The sequence below is a fragment of the Nothoprocta perdicaria genome, unplaced genomic scaffold (assembly GCF_003342845.1).
Source record: "Nothoprocta perdicaria isolate Ctin4 unplaced genomic scaffold, notPer1 scaffold_262, whole genome shotgun sequence".
Taxonomy (NCBI): Eukaryota; Metazoa; Chordata; class Aves; order Tinamiformes; family Tinamidae; genus Nothoprocta; species Nothoprocta perdicaria.
The window spans coordinates 802,704-821,192 of record NW_020455491.1 but is presented as its reverse complement, the minus strand read 5'-3'; the positions used below and the strand labels follow the sequence as shown (position 1 = coordinate 821,192).

The following is an 18,489-nucleotide window of genomic DNA, read 5'->3' as shown; positions in this document are numbered from 1 at the left end:
CTCTCCTCCTCTCCTCCTCTCCTCCTCTCCTCCTCTCCTCCTCTCCTCCGTTCAGGTGGAACACTTTTCTAATGGGAACGTTAATCACAGCTTCATAGTTTGTCCATGTTTCCTTTTTCTTTTAATGTTGTGAACCATTTTGCCATTTTCATCAGCCATTTAGTATTCATCGTCAAGCAATCCTTCATGACTGTTTGAGAGGAATATCATTAAACCAAAATTGTTACACCTATAATATTCTCTCTTAAAACATGTAAATTTAAATGCTGGAACCACTGACTTGCTAGGTCCAATTGTATCTGTTCTGTGTTGCAAAGTATGAAAACTTGAAGCAGCTTCAGTGAGAAAGACTTAGCTCATTCTGCCTGCTGCTTTTCACTGCATGGTCACCTGAACGTACCTCTCAGCTGTACTTCCTTTTAAATTAACTAATCTTCCAGAAATATTTGGGCTGAATTCACTCTCACTCATGGCAAATTATTTTCATTAGAAATAATAATAACTCCAGTAATTTTCTAATTTCCTGCACTAATAGCGGTGTCACTCTGTGGTACGTGCGCACTCTTTTTGTCTCAGGTAGATTGAGAGGTATGGCACTGAAAGTTAGAAGTATTATTACTTTCCTGATATATGCATGCTGATAAAATATAAGTATGGAAAAGTTTCATGCTTTGCAGCATAGGAGTGTTTTTGTGCATAAGAAAATGCAGCYATTTAAAGAGCTTATATGTCTTAAAACAGTAAAAGGTGTTGTCATTTTGTTTGAACCAGATCTGTGAATAAGAATTTGAGAATGCRTTAAAAGGTGTAAAAACAGTAAAAGTCTACAGCTGGAACAGTGTTTTTGTAAACGTACATTGTCCTTGAGCTGCAAAACCCATCCACAGCAAACTTTAATGTCCTGTCATCATTCATTCATCTCCACTCCGTAGGCTACGGATCGAAGTTGTAATCGTATGTCTTCGCACACTGAGACGTCAAGTTTCTTACAAACATTAACAGGACGATTACCAACTAAAAAGGTAGATTTCAGTGAAGACAATTGATATTGTGGGGCAGGGAGGTCAAATCATTCTAAAACCATGATGCAAACTATTCCTTTATTTATAGCCTGATTTTTTACCGAGGTCATTAGGAACTGCTGCTGCTGAGCACCTCTGAATATCCAAGCTGTAGTGAATATGAAATATTCTGACAAAGTTGAATTGGGAAGAATAAAATGATCAGGGGTAGCATGTCTGGTTTAATGCCTGTACTATTTGGATCCAATTTATTGCTGGCTTTCAAAAAATATGAATAGCACTGTCTAGACATGCAAGTGATACATTCTTGTGTGCAAAATTATAATGCGTTAGACGGTTGGCAGTACAGACATGTTCTGACCTCAGTTATATAGGTGTTAATCCAGAGTAAATCCAGGCAGTGACCGGRAGTTACTTTGGAAGTACCCTCTTAAACAAGATGAGATTCAACTGAAAATCAGACAGACAATTGACTCCAAATAACAAAATTGTAGTCACTACTGACAACTTAAGTCTGTGGTTTGGTTTTCCTGGGAAAAGAAATCAAGAAGCTGGTTCTTATCCCTACATTTCTTTCTTACTGTTTTAAGTCCTTTTTGACAGTAAATATATCTTTGTACAAATTGCTTTATATGTCCACTTTTTTACTCCTTTTTCCTGCAAAAATCAGACCAGGCAGAAAGGTAGACTTTTAAAATAAACTCATTTGAGCACAAAACTTTTTTTTTCTTTTTGAGGGGGGAGGAAAATTCTTTTAACACTTGAAATTCAGTTTTGGAGCAAGATTCTGTGAAACATTTCTCACATCACATATCATAACATTGTCCTTCATTGTTAGTTGGGGGTTTCTTTAAGGATTGTCACCACAGCTGTCATGTTCCCACTTATGATTTCGCTTAACCTCATTGTTTGCCACACTTTCCATGGACTGAACTACCATTTCTCATGCAGACTGCTTTTGTGAGCTGTTTTGAGACTGAGGTTAACTCTGAATTTGAATCCATGTAGCTTTTCCACGAAGAGCTGGCCTTACAGTGGGTCGTGTGCAGTGGGAGCGTGCGGGAGGCAGCCCTACAGCAGGCCTGGTTCTTCTTTGAACTGATGGTGAGCAAACTGAAAATACCTTGCTTATGGTCTTAAAATTCAGTTTAAAGCACAGTGGCAACAACTGTGCTTCCCTTCCCTTACATTTCTGCAAGTGACACTACTGTAATTTATATTCCTATAGGTGAAGAGCATGGTGCATCATTTATATTTTGCTGACAAACTGGATGCACCAAGAAAGAATCGTTTTCCTGAGCGTTTCATGGATGATGTAACTGCTTTGGTCAGCACAATTGCTGGTGATATAGTCTCTCGGTTTCAGAAGGTAATAACCAATAATTAAACTTARCCCAGGCCACTGCTCAGGCATCAGAGCTTCAGTATGTTGTGTGTTGATGCCTAGGCCAGGATTTGTCATTTGAACTGATAGTATTGCCATATTATCATGCAGTGTTACTTTAATACCCCTTTTTTTTCTTCCTTCTCTCTAGGATACAGAAATGGTTGAAAGGCTCAACACCAGTCTTGCATTTTTCCTCAATGATCTGTTGTCCATAATGGACAGAGGGTTTGTCTTTCTCCTTATTAAGACCTGCTACAAACAGGTAAATGCAGATAATTATCATTAATTAGCTGTGAGCTATAGCATAGCTTATTTCTGTAACAGAAAGGAAACAAYAATTGTGTTATCCAGGTCTTTTTATAGAGAATGTAGTGTTCTTAATGGTGGTTAGTATTTATRCCCTTCTGATTACACTCTTATATGTGAATTAGGAGTAATTAATTTGTAGTGAATGGACATGCCATGAGAAGGAACAATTTTTTCCCCTCTCCTCATCATAATTAGACRAGTAATTGAACCAAAAATTAGAAGGAAGTTGTGTGTGGGAGCTCACACTGTCACAGTTTGTCAGCRGATTTCTTCTGGTATGATCGTGTTGATCACCAAGTCTCCTCTGTCCTGAGCATCCAACARCAAGATCTCCTTTCCCATAAGAAGGGTTTCTACCTTATGCCTTGGAAGCTTCTCTGAAGCAGTGTAGCAGGGGAACCACAAAGTTTTGTTTTGACACTGATAACAGAGTGTGAGGCTGTTTATTGTAAGGGGCAAGGACAGCAATAACCTTTCAACTTGTTGCCTACTATGCTGCATCCTTGGCCTGTAAATTCATCACAAAGTGAACAGTCCTGATTCTCATAAGCTCCTGCTGAAGTCAGTATGACATAGATATCATGTGTCAAGTATATGATTCTTAATTTGCTTATGTAAATATGTCTGTTAAATATTACTTATGTAGGTGTATGTGCTAGTGATTGGGATGTGTATGGGTTCCTGCTCTTCAAAAATAGAATCTGTGACACAAAGAAGTAATACAAATATTACTATTTAATTACGTCAAACTCTTTAGTTTGGGTGTTGTGGCTGCAGAAGAGATTTCTGAGAGCAGTGATGGGCAAAATGGGGCTGGAGCTGCATTTATAATRTGTTTGGATCCTAACTGGAGTGTAACGGATTCAATTTGCCAGGTRTCTTCAAAGCTGTATTCCTTAACAAACCCAAGTAACCTGGCGTCTTTGAGACTGGACTTCCTTCGCATCATCTGCAGCCATGAGCACTACGTCACCCTGAATTTGCCCTGCAGCTTGCTCACACCACCTGCATCTCCGTCGCCGTCTGTGTCCTCAGCAACTTCTCAGGTGTGCTGTGACAAGGATTTTGTATGGAATTGCAGGCTGAGCTTTGTTCTGAGGCTTAAGTCTTGAGGCCTCTCCCATTGAATAAAAAGGAGGCCAATATTCTTTGTAGTGTCTATGCATGGTTTTGTCCTTTAGACCTAGTCCCTTCCCGTACTGACAAATGCATGAACCTAAATGAGGCATTATAGAGAAGACTTTGACTAGTTTTAGCCTTTTCTCGCAAAATGAAGTTGTGTCTCCCATGCCCAGGAAAGATAGATTGAATTAACTAGTATGTCATTCAAGTGGATTAATTAGTTCCAAAATTAAATAAACTAAATCAAATTAAAGCCTTCTTAAGCCTGAATGATGACATCCATGCCTCTGTTGAAAGTTTGACTAACACTTTTAAAGGTTATTTGGCTTAACTTGCCTAAGTACTCTGCTGTAGGTGAGAAGGTAATAATGATAAACAGTTGATGGAAGAGTTAGTCAGCTTGTCTGCAATATAAGCAGAGGTGCTTAAATTCAAAGAAAAAGGGGAGGAGGTAATTTACATTAAAGTGTCTTTAATTCTGGATACTGCTGCTACAATATTTTATAAGCTTTAATTCTCTGTGTTCTCGGGGGTCTCATTATGCAATTTCTGAAACTTGATTTTTTTCACAGAGCTCTGGGTTCTCCACCAATGTCCAAGACCAGAAGATTGCAAATATGTTTGAATTGTCTGTGCCTTTCCGCCAGCAGCATTACTTGGCTGGGCTTGTGTTAACGGAATTGGCTGTCATTTTAGATCCTGATGCAGAAGGGTAAATCTTTACGTTATTTTTTTCCCAATCTTTTTCTGTAATTCCAAGTATATGGTGGATGCCAAGCAAGTTCTACACTGTGGCCAGAGCTGATTTAAGCTTAAAAGCTGAGAAGTTAAGAAATCCATTCCACAACTCTTAAGAATCCTCTTTGCTCCCTGCCCCTTGTATTTCCTACTTCCTTAGCTCTGACTGTATAAATGTGATTCTAGGCACATTTTTCCAACTGAGAAGGAAAGGAAGAGACTCCTATTGGGCTCTCCAGCTGGCTACAGGGCCACCTTTGGAGCTCTAAGAGGAAAATAGCTTTTATCAGTTGTAACAAGAAAAAAATATTCAACATGAAAGAATTCTTTGTTTCTAATGGGGTTTTTAGTGTTATAATGCATTCCTTCTGGGCTCCTTCCAGCTTTTTAGGAACAAATTATGTGTTGATGAGGGCTCTATGGATAACATGAATTGAGTCCAGCATGCAGAGTTTGCGGATGATCTGTCCAGCCTGGTCTGGAGTTCTGACATCCAGTCTGTTATTTGTGTTATTTAGGTCTGTATTCAGTTTTTCCCATTGCAAATGCATTTCAATGGAAATTAATGATTTCTTGTATGTTCCTAAATTCTCAGAGGCGTTTTTCTAGAATGGATCCAGAAATATCAGCAGAGCTAACAAATGCTGATAATTTATAGTTAATTCTGTCGTCTTAGAGATCCCAGGAGTGTGGATTTGCATTAATTCTTTCCTGCTGGAAAAGAAAGTCATGCCTTAAATTGAAATATTTTCTTTTATATGTACGTACACTACAGTATCATTCCTTTGGCCAGAAACAGAAAAAGCAGCAAATCTTTGCCCATTTACACTGTCAGCAGAAGTTCTTCTGTACCGTAGCCACATCCTGTTCATTAGTTAGAAATCTGATCCTCTCTCATTGTATTTGCTCCTGGTCTTCACACACTTTATTGTTCTCGCCTAACTTACTTCCTGAGCTCTCCCTTGGGTCTGGGTCTGAGCCCAGCTACACAGAGGAACTGTCACTGTGATCTTACTGCTGTCCCTTGGAGACACTGTTCTCTCAAACCCAAACTTAACAAAGGAAACCCACTGAATTCTTTGATCCCAGTTCAGCTCTGGAGATTGMCTTTAATCAAAAGTGGAGATTTTTAGCCTTGTACATGTTATGCATTTAATTGTTACAATTTTGCAGAATAATCCCTCAGTTGTAGCTCATTAACTGTTCTCTGTCCTCAACCTTCTAGCTTTGCCAATGTAGAGAGTTTTTGGAGGACAGCAGCAGAATTCAAAGATTATTTGGAATTGGTACCTTGTGCTATGTATATGTGACTCTGTTCTTGTCAGCTACATAAAATAATCTCAGCCAGGGATGTACCTTTGGGATTGATCAGAAGAATTGCAATAAAAATAGCAAGTAGAGTAGGAATTAATACATCTAAGTGTTGGAGCCTCGGACTGCAAATCTACTTGGGTCTAGTAGATCCACCAGGTAAAATAAACCACTCAGTTCAGATTTGCCTTTTCCTGCCTGTGAGGAGTTTTAAAGGTCAGACAGGGTCATTAGCTGATCGTTAGTATAGAACTCAGACATGCCTGTTAGGAAAATGTTTTCACCTATTTCCTATTTCCCTTTGAAAAAACCTTGAACTTCTTTCTAGTTGCATAGTCCTGCAGCAGGAATGAGGAATAATATCTGTTTATTTTTTATTGTGTCAGGCTTACCTGGCCTCTTGATAGTGATACAGAACTTTGAGACTTTTTTTTCTCTCGTCTTCTTTGTCCCATTAGCAAAATATCTTGAAATTTAGCTTATACATTTTACGAGTGCTATTCGGATTCCTTTGGGAATTTTGTTCTTGTGAAGTTCTTAACGAAGAAAAGACTTTCCAGTGTCCTAGTGTCTAAAGGTAGTACTTCAATTAGATTCCTCCACGCTGCGTGCTGCACACAGCACATGACAGTTCAAAGCACTTGATGTCTGAAAGATGAGTCAACACGTGGATTAAGCAAGCAAGTTGAATTTGGCAGTTGGAGAACGAGGAAGAAAGAATGAGTCCAAGCAGCTATATCCTTAACAGATTGTCTTAGCAAACAGTGCTGCCATGCTTTGATTGTTAACCAGTAATAATTTTATTGCTCGTTACATAATTTCTCTGGTGCCCCTATTGTCTGATGTTACGGAACACAAGTGAGAAAAAGCAGAGTTTGGCCTTCATATTTGGTGTCAAAAGTCAGTATTCTAGAAGTGAGCCGTGTTGACACAAAGTCATGCCAGGGCTGAGGTAAAAATGAGACTGTTTGGAGAGCATCAAGCTCAGTTCATTGTATAATCAGCCAAAAAGGCATATTTTCTCCTCTCTGATATGGATCCATCTGTCACCAGCTCCATACCTGCTGTATTTTGGAAGATGTGGAAAGAAGCTCATGTAGCTTCTAGATTTTAACTACACTGCTTTTTTGAGTGCGTTTCCCCTGTAGGGAGGTTCCTTTTAAACTATTACAAACCTGGCTTAAATGCCTCTCCCTCAGAACAATACGAAGACTTCCCTTTAACCTTGATTTGAATGACCCAGTCATGTAGTTAAGCATTTCCTTCCTAGTTGCTTAGGGTCTCATTGATAATATAAACAAGCAAATGTGGGATCTCATTACAGCCTCATTAAAAATACAGAAAAGAAGTGTAGCTGCAACTAGCTCATGTCCTTCTAACCTCTGCTGGTCTCCTTGTAATCATTTTARACCCCTTGACAATCCAGTCAAAACCTCGCACCTTTTTTTTTAACTGGAACTTAACTCTACTTTTCAGGTAAAGTGGATACTGCCTGAAATTCAGCACTTGTTTTAATACCTCAGGTCTGAACACCGAAGCTTATGTTTTGCTAATGCATAATGTATGAGCTTCCTTGGCTGCTTCGTGCATGGGGTAAAGTTGTCTTACTGGACTSGTTTGCCTACAGAAGCAAATAGTGAGAGACATACATGCTATTTGCTCTGTGAGAGTTTTGCCTCTGTGTGGTGGCTGAGGGAATCGGAAAGGGGCTGAGCGAGTTCTTGGGAGACTCAGAGTTTGTGATTTTAAGGCATGAGCACGGAATAGGCTCAAGCAAGGTGCTGTGTGAGAGAGAGTCATGTTTGGGCTCTCCTGAATCTTAATAATGGAGGAGGTGTTTTGGGAGGGCTTTTTTTCCTTCTACTCATTAATWWTTTTTTTTTTTTTTTTTKAAATTATATAATGGCAAATATTGATCTGTAGGCTGCTGTTGTGGTTGAATAACTGCATGGGGGTTCACAGAACTGAAGTGGAAACTTCATGGTGATTTGAAAAAGGGGAGTTCTGTCTTAAGACACAGTTGCTCTCTGTAAATATTGCTGGTTTCACTAAACCCACTGTCCTCTTGAGTTTCTCCTCCTGTCTTCCATCTTCCCCATGTTCTCCTAAATGTTCTTCAGTAGACTTGATTCTTCAGCACAGTGGGAGTTTGGGGTTTTGTTCTTGAATGGAAAATGTGAGAACCTGCACATTAGATTGGGTCTGATTGTGCACATCAGCAGAAGGTTTTTAYACATTTTATAGGATATAATCAAAATTACTCCTGGACTGCAGGCCAATTTGTGAAAGCCAGCCATTTGGAAAACCTGTGGGAGAGCAAGGAGTACTGTGTAATTACAGTTTATGTTAAGTTAAAAATAAAAGCCAGGATTTTTTTTTTTTTTTTTTTTGGAAGCCACTTAGTTACAAAGTATCGTTTGCTTTGAAGGTATTAACTAATCTGTGTGACCCAACTCTCTTTTAACAGTTTATTTGGATTGCATAAGAAGGTCATCAATATGGTACACAACTTACTGTCCAGTCACGACTCGGATCCTCGGTACTCTGACCCGCAGGTAAAGGCCCGGGTGGCTATGCTGTATCTACCTCTGATTGGCGTGATCATGGAAACCGTGCCTCAGCTCTACGATTTTACAGGTATTTTGTGTTCTATGCTTTGAGTGCATTTTCAGTTGCTTGTAAGATTTGGTTACTTTTTTTCTAAAATTGAACAAACAAACCCTTTACTGCTGAATGGGATTGTTACTGTTTCTGAAGTGTGATAACTTTAACATGTTTTCACATCAATTTCCTAAACTGCATGTGCAAAATATATCCACAGTAACTCCAAGAGTCAAAAGCTGCATTTACCTACCTTGTAACATGAAGTGAAAAACAAATATTGCATTTAAGTTTACTTTTTGATGATGAATGAAAATGCCTGGTCAGCTCCCTCTAGCCTGTTTAAAAATTGACCCATATACTGTACAATAGCCATAACCATTCCAAAGGATAAGCAAAGTTCCTCCTTTTCCTTCTAGTATGTTCTTTATCAGCAGTGCTTTTCAGGTCTGCCCAACGGAGTGTCCTGAAGAGCAATGGTCATTATTTATAGCAGGGCAAGGGAATCACCTGGAAAAGCTTGGAATGTGGAGTTGTCTGCTAAGTCTTTTGAGTTCAATGACATGAGGAAGCTCCAAGGAAAGCTTTGGGGTGAACTCTTCAAAGCGGGCTAAGGTTAGAAGAATTCTRGAYACTGAGGTTTTTAGGTCACTTTTGYAAATTGTTATTCTTCATAACTTCAAATAATAGCTCTGTTTACTCGCAGGACCAAATGAGCGTGATGTTGTTTAGTTTGCATTTCCAGACAGTTCGGTGAAATTAGCACTGTGGAAGGAGACTGTGGTGAGGAGCTTTGAATTTGAGGATTGACTAGGTTGTGTGTGATTGTGTTTCTTGGCAGAGAGTCACAATCAGCGAGSGAGGCCGAGCTGTGTCGCTGCAGAGGATTATGAAAGCGAGGGTGGAAGTATGATAAGCCAGACAGTTGCCATGGCCATTGCAGGAACATCCGTCCCTCAGCTCACCCGACCCAGCAGTTTTCTACTCACCTCATCGGTACAAAACCATCCCTCCCTATTCCTTGACCCTCAGCCTGTGTCAATAAGCAAATATTTACACATGCACGCCCTGTAGGAGTGATCACCGAGCAGTAGGGCCTGATACCAGCTTGCAGCTGCGTTTTACACAGGAAGGCAGAGGGTGAAAAACAAAGTGGAACAGATCACCCTTGTATGGGGTTGTGGCTGATTTGGAGGGAGTACAGTAAAATGCTAAAAAAGAAAAATCAACAAAGCTCAGAAAATGGAAGAATTCCCTTTSCTGATAAAGATTTTAACCTTTTCTGAAACAAGTCTGATAAAAGTTCTGTAAAGTGCAATAGTCATTTTATGTGAATTGCCGTAGTCATTATAGATTCTAGGCCCTGCCACATTCCTATAACATCTAAATGTTGAGAACATAAATGTGCCATTTTCCTTGCCCTCTCTGCCAGGGAGCGGGTCCCTCTGATTCTAGTAGCAGGCAGACCCCTCTGAGCTATTGAGTTGGTAAAGAGCAATGTGTGTCTCCTGGTTGTTGGTAAAAATTCCTCTATGTCTATCTGGTAATTACTTAGCCCAGAGTGGTAGCTGATACAAATCTTTTTATGATGATTGAAGTGTCTGGGCATGAAACCCCATGTAACTAACTGTCTTGACCTGTCTGTTCAGAGTGGAAGGCAGCACTCCACCTTCTCAACAGAGTCCAGCCGTAGCCTCTTGATCTGTCTCCTGTGGGTGCTCAAAAATGCGGATGAAAGTGTCCTGCAGAAATGGTTCACAGACCTGTCAGTGCTGCAGCTGAATCGCCTGCTGGATTTGCTTTATCTCTGTGTATCCTGCTTTGAGTACAAGGTACTGCTATATTGTCCAGAAACTCCTTCTAGAGCATGCAAGGGTATTTCCTGCTCTCTCCTAAGTATTTCTTGTATTCATAATCCTGCAGCTATACAGTTCTCTGTGAGATCTCTAGCCTTCTTGCACATTTATTTAGCAATGCAAATGACTCTCCTCCTTTYATTTGTTCAGTACTTGCCACTTGTCACTCACTTGAGAACTGTTGAAGAAAGTGGGGACAGGTCTGGGAATTTTTTGTTTACTCTCAACAGAATGGTAATGGAGTATGGAGAGACTAGATAGCAGCTAAACCTATATTCTTTTCCTGACATATGTCTTTGTCAGATAATGTMTCTGCAGTTATTAATCCTCTGAATATATCTCAGTTTGAAAGAATCTTCCATCATTGTCGCTTTTGAAACTTGCAGGGCAAGAAAGTATTTGAAAGAATGAACAGTCTGACATTCAAGAAGTCAAAGGACATGAGAGCCAAACTTGAAGAAGCTATTCTGGGAAGCATAGGAGCAAGGCAGGAAATGGTCCGAAGAAGCAGAGGACAGCTAGGTAAGTAAAGATGTATTTTGTGCAGGCCCCTTTCTCGAAAAGTCCTTGCACTCTTCGGTGGTGTGGGATACTACACATCAAGTGCTCCAGACAAACAGCCCCCAGGGAAAAAGCCATTTGCAGTTTGCAGCATGCTTCACTGGTTCTGTAAAATCTCCACACCTTTCCTAAGTTCCATCAACTGGCTATTTATTTGTTACTTGACTGCTTTACTGTATAAGTGGTCATGTCTTATTTATGGGACCTTCCTGCCTGAACTTCTTCTAGTGTAACATCTTTCAGGGCCACTGTCTAGCATGTTCAGGGCAATGGTCAATGTGGAAAAAAAAATCTGTCTGGTCTTGCTTTTCATCACTGAAAATGCCCGAGTGCTTCTGCTAAAATAATGCTTGAAATAGCCAACAGTTTAGGGAACACATGCCCCCTTGTGATGACTTCTGTTTTTTTCTCTTGAGGGTAAGATTGGAAGTGATTGAGGAAAATTGGGTTTGGTCCCCTGTTCTGCCACAGGTTTCTTCATACATGTAAACCAGTAATTGTGAGCTAAGTTGAATAAGTTTTTAACAGTAGGTCTCTAATGACTTATTTGAGAGAGAAATGGCACCCTTTTATATTTTTTTATCTGGCCTCAATGCTTCAATTACTGAACTGTGTCTCAGTTGAAGACAGAAATAACAGACTGACAAGGGTTGCCAGACTCAGCCTCTTTATCTAGTCCAAGGAAAGCTGAACAACCTCCCTGATTTGAGTATCTCAGCTGCCTGTCACTATTAGCTGGGTAGTGAACTGACATGGAAATGGTCTATGTTTCTCATGGCTCATTCAGATGAAAACCTCTATAGGGAAAGGCACCTCTCATGTCACTCTGAGCAATGATAGAATTAGGGACCATATAAAGATTTGGGGTGACTGCCACAGCCCTTGAGCTCTGAGGAGTTATGGTTTGCTGTCACTTCTCACTTGTGAACATATCTAGAATAGCCACCCATGCAAAAAACTAACAGTAGATGATTGCTGTTGTTTTGATGTTATTCTGCAGAGAGAAGTCCTTCCGGGAGCGCATTTGGAAGTCAAGAAAATTTGAGATGGAGAAAGGATATGACTCACTGGCGTCAAAACACAGAAAAGCTTGACAAGTAACTCTGCCTTATCCTTATACATTAACAATGTCACCATTCCCCTAAGAACTCAGGGTATCTCTCCCCATAGGGCAGTGGCAGTGGTCCACTTGTACCTCGTGTGAGCAGATTTAGGCCCTCAGCTGGAACAGAGCTGGTTGTGTCTCTGCTTTTCTACTTGCTTTTCTTTATTTAGTATTTTGAAATGAGTTTGAGACTAACACAATCCATTGCCTTCTTAAATCCCTGTAGTAAACTGTAATTCAGGGAGAAGATCCATTATTAGTATTACAGGTAGTATATATATCTCATGTCATATTTCCTTTATTCCATAAGAGCATTCTGGAGTTGTCAAAGCTTGCTTTCCTTTCCTGTCCTAATCCATCACTTTGATTGTTTTTCCACATGTGCTGTGCTTTTAGAAGCCACAAACCAGCCAGGTACTGTAGCACTGGTGTGCAGCTCTTATAAATTGCCGTTTTGTACATACGTAGACTCAATCATCACAGCACTATTTGTGATGCTTGGCAGAAATTTTCAGTGTGTGTGTGCAATTGGTTGGAATGAGCTCTTTTTGCTTATTATGCCCCTTCCCTTTAGGATTCCCTCTCTTGTTGTGGTTTAGTCTGGAAGGCTCGGGAGTTATGTTCAGGCTTTGCTCTGCACGTTTTCTGTTTTCTCAAATTGCAACCTGCAGCCTCCGTCCTCCCAGCAAAAGAATTATTCCTAATCCCAGGGAAGCCAGCTCAGCCCAAGTGAACTTCTGAAAACACTGGGAAAGGGGGTCCTCAGAGACTGCACAGAGGGCAGGTCAGATTTCAGCCATGAAGACAGACTGCTGCCTCCTTAAGTTGAAAATATATCTTCACAGCTTCTAWTTGCTTTGTGCAACTCAACCATGTAGTTTCTTGCTGTGTTAGGTAGTAATGTTTTGTCCAGGACTTTCATCCTGTTCAGGCCCCGGGAAGGCCAAATAACCGGTGATGTACTGATAAAGTGACATTGGTACAAATTTCTCCRTGATACAACTCCAGACCTCTGTGGACAGAGTTACACCAGCTTAACATCTGGTCTGCAGGACCCATCATTTCACTGTTGGGACTTGGTCCAGGGTGTCCCTTCCCCCTGGAAGGATCTAACACACATGTTAATTCACTGTGGATTAGAGTGACAATCAAAGGACGGTCTCTCTCCCCACAAARTACTGTGCTCAGATAACTGCACTGACCTGCTCCTTAACCTGTATTTGCTCATTCTGAGCCTTGGTGTGTCACGTGCAACTCCTGCCGGTAGCCATGRTACTGCAAATGTGCTCTTCATCCATAGGTAGAGTCCAACACTTTGAAATCTAATGCTAGGAGAACTGTTTTATGACAAATGCAGCAAGACTGTTGTTACACACTGAGAACTCTGCACAGCTAAACGCAGGTGGCATTATTGTATGCAGGGCCAGGGCTCTATGTATGTTCTGGAAATGTCACAGTAGGTAATGAGAGCGTGACCCAGCAGGCACAGCAAGCAGCAGGCATGGGGAAGAGGTCGTTGCAGCAGGGGTTCCAGGAACACTCTCAGACATGTCAGTCACCATCCCATGTGCTGCATTTTTTTGCTTGGATTCAGCCCGTTCTCATGTGTCACACTGAGTGTGACTTGGCCTGGTGTAAGTATGCCAGAGACAGCACCTGAGCATGGCAAGCTGTTGYTGGATGCTTCAGAGGTACTGCTTCAAAGGTCCTGTTGGGTCTTTGCCCAATGTGCTCGTTTCACTAAAGTGGTTACCACTGAATTCCTGGGAACAGGATGTAGGAACTTAATCAGCCTTTCCAGGAAAATGAGTGGCTGGCATTTAAGTGCAAATAGTTTCCTCAGAGAGGAAGATATTCTACAAAAACTGCAATATAATGTAGTGTAAAAGGACAAAGATCACATCCACAGATGATGCGGTCTCTACCACACAGTGCAAAATTACTAGCTCACATAGCACCACCTTGTGTCCGTAGCCTATAACATAAAGCTGTATGTTCTGTTCCTGGTTGTGTTGCTGCATGCCTTACTATGCTACTAAACCAGTTTTGAGCTGGATTTTGAAGCTAAATTATTGTTATGTTCCTAGGAGGATAATGAAGTGTGTCAAAAAGTAGTGTAGTCCCTCCTGAGCATGATAAACATAAATTGTGTGCAAGCTGGTATACGTGAAAAAGTTATTTCTTCTTGTCCTCGTAATGGATGCATTGAAATACCCTTGTAATGTTGTCCAGTACTAAATGTGTGTGCTGTAACTGGGAGTTTCCTGCTAATGAGAAAATGTTTTTGACTGGAGAATATGGAGTTCAGCTTCTTAAACAGAATGTAATTTTATTGCTTTCTTTTCTCTAATTAGATCAAGGGCAGAGATAGAACATGAGGCACTTATTGATGGAAATCTTGCAACGGAAGCAAATCTGATTATTTTGGATACATTAGAGATAGTTGTCCAGGTAAGGGTGATAAAAAAAAAAAATAGCAGATACATTGTAAGAGCATTTGGATCACCTGGCAATGAACAGTTTGTTCTTTAAAAAAATATATATATATATCTTCCTGCCTTAACTTATCTTAAATTCTAGAAAGCTGCCCTAGTCTGACCAGCTCTAGTTCCTTCCCAGATCTGCCTCAAGTCATCCAATCCAGGTCAATCCCTTCTGCCTAACTGGCAATGTGCAGTTGATGTTTCCGGGCTCTTGGCCTGGTTGCACACCCCAGCTGTGTCCTCGCTGCCTCCTGGTGAGYGTGGACACGTGCCCCTTTTCTCCTCTGCTTTCAGTGCAAATGAAACATTGTGCTAGGCTAGAAGAAGGCAGTCCCTACTTGGCAGATCCAGCCACAGGGAGATCTGGGCCCCAGGAGAGTTGCTGTCTGCTTATAGTGGCAGATACCCACTTTACATCTGAGGGGGTTTCTGAAGCAAATGGTGCCTCGTCTCTGCAGTGCAGGCCCTTTTTGCCTAAGTTTGAATGTTAGCAAAGAGACACTGCTGCACTTCTCAGGTGAAGCTTAATTACCCTTGGAGTGAGAGGTTGATCCGCTCCAGGGCTTTGGAGCATCCAGGGTTTCATTCCAGCTTCATGACATTTCCAGGACTCGCAAGGGCTTCACTTTGCACCTCAATAAAACCACTGTAGTCTCCCTATAACAGAACAAGGTCACAGAAGGCCAGAGCCTCTTCAGGTGGACAGCACCATCATACCACAGGCTTTAGAGCATGTTATTCATTCAGGAACATCAGTGTTGCACAAACCAAACTAAACAGGTAATTTTCCAGTGCCATAGGATTTTATTCAGGCAGTTATTGTCATCTTCTCTCTCTCAGCTGGGAAATTTGTTTGTGCTCCTGTGACTCTTGGTTTACCTTTGACTGCAGACTGTTTCTGTGACGGARTCCAAAGAGAGTATCCTCGGCGGGGTGCTGAAAGTGCTTCTGCACAGCATGGCCTGTAACCAAAGTGCACTTTATCTTCAACACTGCTTCGCCACACAGAGGGCTTTGGTTTCAAAGGTGATTTCTCTGCAGATGCTATACGATATACTGAGCAGCAGTGATGGTTGGGGTTTTTTTCACTGCATTGAAGTCACTTCACCACCACTTGATCAGTACTAGTTTTCAGGAAATGTGGTCTGAGAATGGTTTAAACCTGACTGTTTTTCATGATCGTTGTCTGTATTTATGTGCTTGGGTTTGGGGACTGTTTGCAAACTTGTGTGAGTTCCTCTTGGCCAGCTGTAAGCTGACAAAGGCACCTACCCAATAGAGAACACAAGGCACAGTTTGAATTTAGACTGAATGAATCTCAGTTAAAATGAATGTATTTTACTGAGCTCGTAATTTCTACYATTTACCTGTTTCTGTACTGGAAATAGACTTGAAATTTTAAATTTGATTTTATGGAACTGAGGTAAATCAATCTAAGAACGTAGGAGCAGGTTTGTGGGGGTGATGTAAAATGAGTTAAATTCTAGTGCTGCCAGTGAGTTTGCTTTTGACTCAGTGAGAGTATGAAGTGATATAAATTAGCCCCCTTGAAACAGAGGGAACTGTATTTCCTGTAGTGCTAATCTACACTCATTGCAGGGGATCAGCAGAGTTTTTTTTTTCCCTRGTGTTTGTTCCTCTCTGTCCAGGCAGAAGTGCTTTTCTCATGCGCTGTTGTTTTTCAGTTCCCTGAGCTGCTGTTTGAAGAAGAGACCGAGCAATGTGCAGATCTGTGCCTGAGGCTCCTGAGACACTGTAGCAGCAGTATCAGTACAATACGGTCACACGCGAGTGCCTCTCTTTACCTGCTAATGAGGCAAAACTTTGAGATCGGGAACGTAAGTATCTTGATGCACTTTACCAGGTTATGATGTGTAAAATTGTTGGGGACTGCTGTGTGGAGCACTGTGTATTCCTGCAGGAGAGCTCACCATCCAAATAAGCAGGGAAGAGAAGCACAAGTTACTGACTTTGCCTTGCTCATGATCTTGCTTTACTTCACGTCACTGTTTGGTGACATGGCAAGAGTGTCCAGGTCCAATGTCAATATCGTCGCTGTATGCTCAGAATTTCATACCAGGCCCCTGCAGCAGATCTGAGAGAACCCACCTGGTCTGTGCCCAGGGCTTTCTGATTAAGGGATTGACAGCAGAAGTCAACAGTGACTGTGACTTTTAGGCTTGACCTAAATAAAGACGGCTGTCTTTAGGAATGAAGACTGTATTCATGAGTTGAACATCATCCTATTCACAGTGCTTGAAAAGAGAATGGGAAGGAAGGAAATTTAAAACTTGTTGCAGGAGAACCTTAACCTGAAACTTAATAATGTTGCCATCAGATTATGCAGCCAACAGCACCAGAGATTTAATGTAACCTGAGTTTCACTGACCATGGGGATGGGAAGTGGATCCAGGTGTCTGTCAGGAGGAGGATACAATGACCAGAGCTCTGATGTTGCAGCAGACTACTGCAGTATGTCTGTGTCGTTGCAATATAATAACAAATTTCTGTGTTTTAGAACTTTGCCAGAGTGAAAATGCAGGTGACCATGTCTYTGTCATCCCTGGTGGGGACATCCCAGAATTTCAATGAGGAATTTTTAAGACGTTCCTTAAAGACTATTCTGACATATGCTGAAGAAGATCTGGAACTCAGAGAGACAACATTCCCTGATCAGGTAGGAAAAATACCCCAAGGGAGGTGACATGTAATTCATTATCAAGCTCTTCTTAAACCTTCATCTGGTAGCTGGGATTTGCCTGCATTCCCTGAGAGAGGTGCATATATTTTTTTTTCTTCCCGTCTTCCCGTCTTCCCGTCTTCCCGTCTTCCCGTCTTCCCGTCTTCCCGTCTTCCCGTCCTTCCTTCCCCTGTGAGCAGGATATATAAAATTTAGGTCCTTGATTGATGCTGATGCTAATTCAGAGTGGCTGTGGACCTGAAATGGCAGTGTATAGTTTGCTCCCTGCTGACAATTCCTTAAAGCATTATTTTTGTTACAGGTCCAGGATCTTGTGTTCAACCTCCATATGATCCTCTCGGACACAGTTAAAATGAAGGAGCACCAGGAAGATCCAGAAATGCTGATTGACCTTATGTACAGGTAGAGTTTATAACTGTTGCACTGAAGGGACAGTAGATGTCAGTACTTCACATGCTGTTTGATCAAAGCTTACTACCTGCTGTGTTTAGAGCCTGAAATACTGTATTGCCATGAACTTCAATTACCTTTTTTATTAGCCATTATTTTACTTTGAACTTTAAGCCTCTTTTCGCTGCTGTTGCTTGTCATGATTCACATTTTGCCTGAAATTCAAAAGGACTACCGCTTTTTTGGATTTGGACTCAAACGCTGCTCACTTCAGCCCTTCAGTTTTGGTACATATGATGGTCACCATATGCAAATCTATACAGTCACTCAGAATAACTTCCCTTCTATATAGTTTTTATCTCTTGTATTGCTGGMTAGCCTGGATCTGAGGATGGTTGATATTTAAGCAGAAGTACCTAAATACTAATCACAGAGCTTTTCTTTTTGATTAGGATTGCAAAGGGCTATCAGAATTCCCCTGACCTGCGCCTGACCTGGTTGCAGAACATGGCTGGGAAGCACTCGGAGAGAAGCAATCATGCTGAATCGGCCCAGTGCTTGGTCCATTCGGCAGCCTTGGTAGCTGAATATCTAAGCATGCTTGAAGACAGGAAATACCTCCCTGTAGGGTGTGTTACATTTCAGGTAGGAGTGTGTCCTTTATCCTCCACAAAGTGTTTTTTTGGTTTTGTCATCTGCTGCTGAGATGCAGATTATTTCCATGCACCAACTACTGCTGTGCCTATGTATTCATACTGCATTTAGGCAGTTTGGTTTCGGAAGAACTGGTTAGAACAACTTCAGAAAATCTTTATGTTTAAAGACTGCCCTGGTTCTTCAGAATTGTTTTATCTGTAGACTAAGTGGACCCAGTTCTTTTTATTTTACCGTTTAAGTTGTGTC

The 18,489-nt window shown here is 41.2% G+C and overlaps 1 protein-coding gene across 6 annotated transcripts in view; it reads left to right on the top strand.

Annotated features, from left to right (window-relative positions):
- DOCK7 (dedicator of cytokinesis 7) overlaps window positions 1–18,489 on the top strand; it is a 96,571-nt gene that overhangs the window by 61,973 nt on the left and 16,109 nt on the right. For 4 of the 6 annotated variants that reach the window (XM_026040723.1, XM_026040722.1, XM_026040721.1 and 1 more), the window contains 17 exons: window positions 933–1,022; window positions 2,031–2,126; window positions 2,251–2,391; window positions 2,558–2,671; window positions 3,594–3,764; window positions 4,413–4,552; window positions 8,357–8,526; window positions 9,332–9,486; window positions 10,140–10,322; window positions 10,733–10,868; window positions 11,908–12,004; window positions 14,367–14,463; window positions 15,387–15,521; window positions 16,181–16,333; window positions 17,014–17,172; window positions 17,498–17,598; window positions 18,039–18,231. In XM_026040723.1, the coding sequence (XP_025896508.1) occupies window positions 933–1,022; window positions 2,031–2,126; window positions 2,251–2,391; window positions 2,558–2,671; window positions 3,594–3,764; window positions 4,413–4,552; window positions 8,357–8,526; window positions 9,332–9,486; window positions 10,140–10,322; window positions 10,733–10,868; window positions 11,908–12,004; window positions 14,367–14,463; window positions 15,387–15,521; window positions 16,181–16,333; window positions 17,014–17,172; window positions 17,498–17,598; window positions 18,039–18,231 (2,331 nt within the window). Of the gene's footprint in view, window positions 1–932; window positions 1,023–2,030; window positions 2,127–2,250; window positions 2,392–2,557; window positions 2,672–3,593; window positions 3,765–4,412; window positions 4,553–8,356; window positions 8,527–9,331; window positions 9,487–10,139; window positions 10,323–10,732; window positions 10,869–11,907; window positions 12,005–12,408; window positions 12,427–14,366; window positions 14,464–15,386; window positions 15,522–16,180; window positions 16,334–17,013; window positions 17,173–17,497; window positions 17,599–18,038; window positions 18,232–18,489 lie in introns of all 6 variants that reach the window. The other 2 variants (XM_026040719.1, XM_026040724.1) reach the window with 2 other exon arrangements.